Source organism: Cyprinodon variegatus, unplaced genomic scaffold, assembly GCF_000732505.1.
Source record: "Cyprinodon variegatus isolate N-32 unplaced genomic scaffold, C_variegatus-1.0 Scaffold364, whole genome shotgun sequence".
Taxonomy (NCBI): domain Eukaryota; kingdom Metazoa; phylum Chordata; class Actinopteri; order Cyprinodontiformes; family Cyprinodontidae; genus Cyprinodon; species Cyprinodon variegatus.
Window position 1 is genome coordinate 605410 of NW_015150817.1, and position 2558 is coordinate 607967.

General features: G+C 36.4%; 1 protein-coding gene across 2 annotated transcripts in view; it reads left to right on the forward strand.

The window, feature by feature from the left end:
• The first annotated feature begins 1498 nt into the window (after positions 1-1498).
• Positions 1499-2558, forward strand: part of LOC107092058 — a 7129-nt gene continuing 6069 nt past the window's right edge. Inside the window, exons 1-3 of one of the 2 annotated variants that reach the window (XM_015386339.1) lie at positions 1499-1640; positions 1992-2129; positions 2210-2554. In XM_015386339.1, the coding sequence (XP_015241825.1) occupies positions 2054-2129; positions 2210-2554 (421 nt within the window). In that variant the 5' untranslated portion in view covers positions 1499-1640; positions 1992-2053. Of the gene's footprint in view, positions 2130-2209; positions 2555-2558 lie in introns of both variants that reach the window. The other variant, XM_015386340.1, reaches the window with a different exon arrangement.

Below are 2558 nucleotides of genomic sequence, written 5' to 3' on the forward strand. Positions count from 1 at the left end.
ATCCAATTACACTAGATTTCACTAGATGCGGATGGCACTAATGACGTGAAATAAATATTTATAATCATTAAACCAAATCCAAGAGTAACGAGTAATGTTTATTTTAAGAATGTAAGGAATAGAAAGTACAGATACTTGTGTTAAAATGTAATGAGTAGAAGTCAGAAGTAGGAAGAAAAATAAGTAATGGAGTAAAGTATAGAAACCTAAAAAGTGTACTTAAATACAGTAACAAAGTATTTGTACTTCGTTACTTGACACCTCTGTAAACCCATTAGATTGTTGCTTGATGCCTATGACAGATCAATATGTGGATGTACCATAATTTGCCAACTGAATAAAAGCAAAACTGAGGTAATAATCTTTGGACCAATGGAGGAGAGATATAGTGTTAGCTTACAGCTTCAGCTACTAAAGCTAGAAACCACGTATGGTTGAAATCTTGGTGTCATGATAACTCAGACCTGAACCATCATAAACAAAAAAAGGCAGTTACTAAGTCAGCTTTGTGTCAAATTAAGAACCTTTTCATGATTAAAGGACCAATGTCCTTGCAGGATTTGTCTGTGTTGATATTGATATCCACAAAATACATCTTGAATGTAACACTTTGATTGATTGCTATAGGTCGGATGCATTCAACATGGATATGCTTGACGTCACAACCACCAAGCTACTTGGGAACATCCGACCCGAAGTAAATTCAGAAAAGTAGCCTTCAGGCTTATAGATAAATCGGACCTGCACCACTGAGGTGTCAGTCTGCTCATTAAACCATGTTTTAGTCATAAAGCGTTAAATAAAAAGGCTATTTTAAAGATTTTTCTCAGTAACAGCTTAGATAAAATCTCTTTAAATAAGTTGTCATTAGATGAGTTTGTGGCTTTTTTCTACTTGTTTTACTACCTGCTTTTATCATGTTTTTACCATTACTTGCTTTCATCTGCTTTTATTTTATGCACTTTGAATTGTCTTTGTACTGAATTGCACTACACAAATAAACTTGCCTTGCCTTAATACCTGCTACTTTTATCACCTTTCAGAGAGCTATTTCACTTGAATTCAAATATGCTATAGCAGGCCTCAGCCCCTAACCTGTGTTTGCACTTGCACTTTATACACATTGCACTGACAAGAAGGGTGAGATCTCTCCTTCAGACAAAGTATGGCAACTTTTTGTCAATGTGGCAGTGAGAATGCCTTCAAAACAAATGGAGCCAGGAAGATCTGTTCCCAGTGACTGAGAGAACATGCATGAGCACTTTGTTTATTGCAGCCAAAAACAAGATACTTGCCTTTTCCAGAATGCATTTCAAAGCGCTAGGGGAACTTCTTTTTAGGATAAAAAATATATATCTCTTTTTTGTTGTTTTCTTTTTTTAAGGTTGTGGTTGTTTTGGGTTTGCTCTTTCCTGCACAGAGACATCAGTGTTAATACAGCATCATGTCTAACTACCATTTACATTCAGTGCGTTAGAGATTCGTTCCTCTTTCACTGCTTGAGAAGCTGAAAATTATTGCAGCAATGGCCTTAGAGTTAACAAAGGAAATCATGGTCAGTCTGGTATACAGTAGTTCCACATTTCTGGTGAGAAAAGTAACAACCTTAACTGAAACCCAGAGACGGCGTCAGTATCACGGTAAGAAATGCACAAATAGTTGTTTAAACTCATAAATTATACACGATGAATTAATGTCAGCATTCACTGTATTTGAAGCTAGTTTATATAGTTCACTGAAAAGGATGATATATAAGTGGAGGTTGTTCTTCTCTTGGTTACCCATGTAAAACAAAAATAACAAAGTTTGCAAAAGAAGGTGGGAGTAAGAAACCATTAGGATTCTCAGAGCACTCAAATTAGATGGGCATTATCAAGCTTGATTGTTTAAAACTTCATTAACTGCCTGGTCTGACAACTGTTTCCTGGTACTCTCACACATATGCTTTTTGAGACTTGTTTATGACACGTTTTTATGACTTGGCTTCCCAGCACTTCCTCTGCATTTACACTTATAGCAGACAATAAAGTTTCTGTCTGGCTTTTATATTCTGATGGTCACCATGTTCAGTCTGAGGCAAGCAGCTCTAGTTCTTATTCATCTGATGAAAATACAGAGTCTCTTTGAAGGTAAGGTGAATATATCTTTTTCCTCATTGTTTCCTACAGAACTGAACTGAGTTTAACTGCAACATTTCTGTATGTTTCAGTATCAGCCACTCAGACGGCACATTTTAATAAGTCTGTGTCCAGCGGCGACCCGGTCACATTTACTTGCAATATCTCTGGGAATACCACCAAGGAAATCACCTGGACCGATGGCAGATATCATTTTGTGAATATTAGTCAAAATCAGACATTCTCAAATTTCTCAACCGAAAGAGTTAAAATAGACTCTGAGATGCCTTCTAAGTTCATCATCTTCAGAGCTCAACATAATGATGCAGGATTTTACACATGTAGTATAACTGATACAGAGGGCGTCCATGAAAACACATGGAATTTAACTGTTTCGGAAAGTAACGCACAGAATTCAACTGTTTTGGAAAGAAAAGGTTT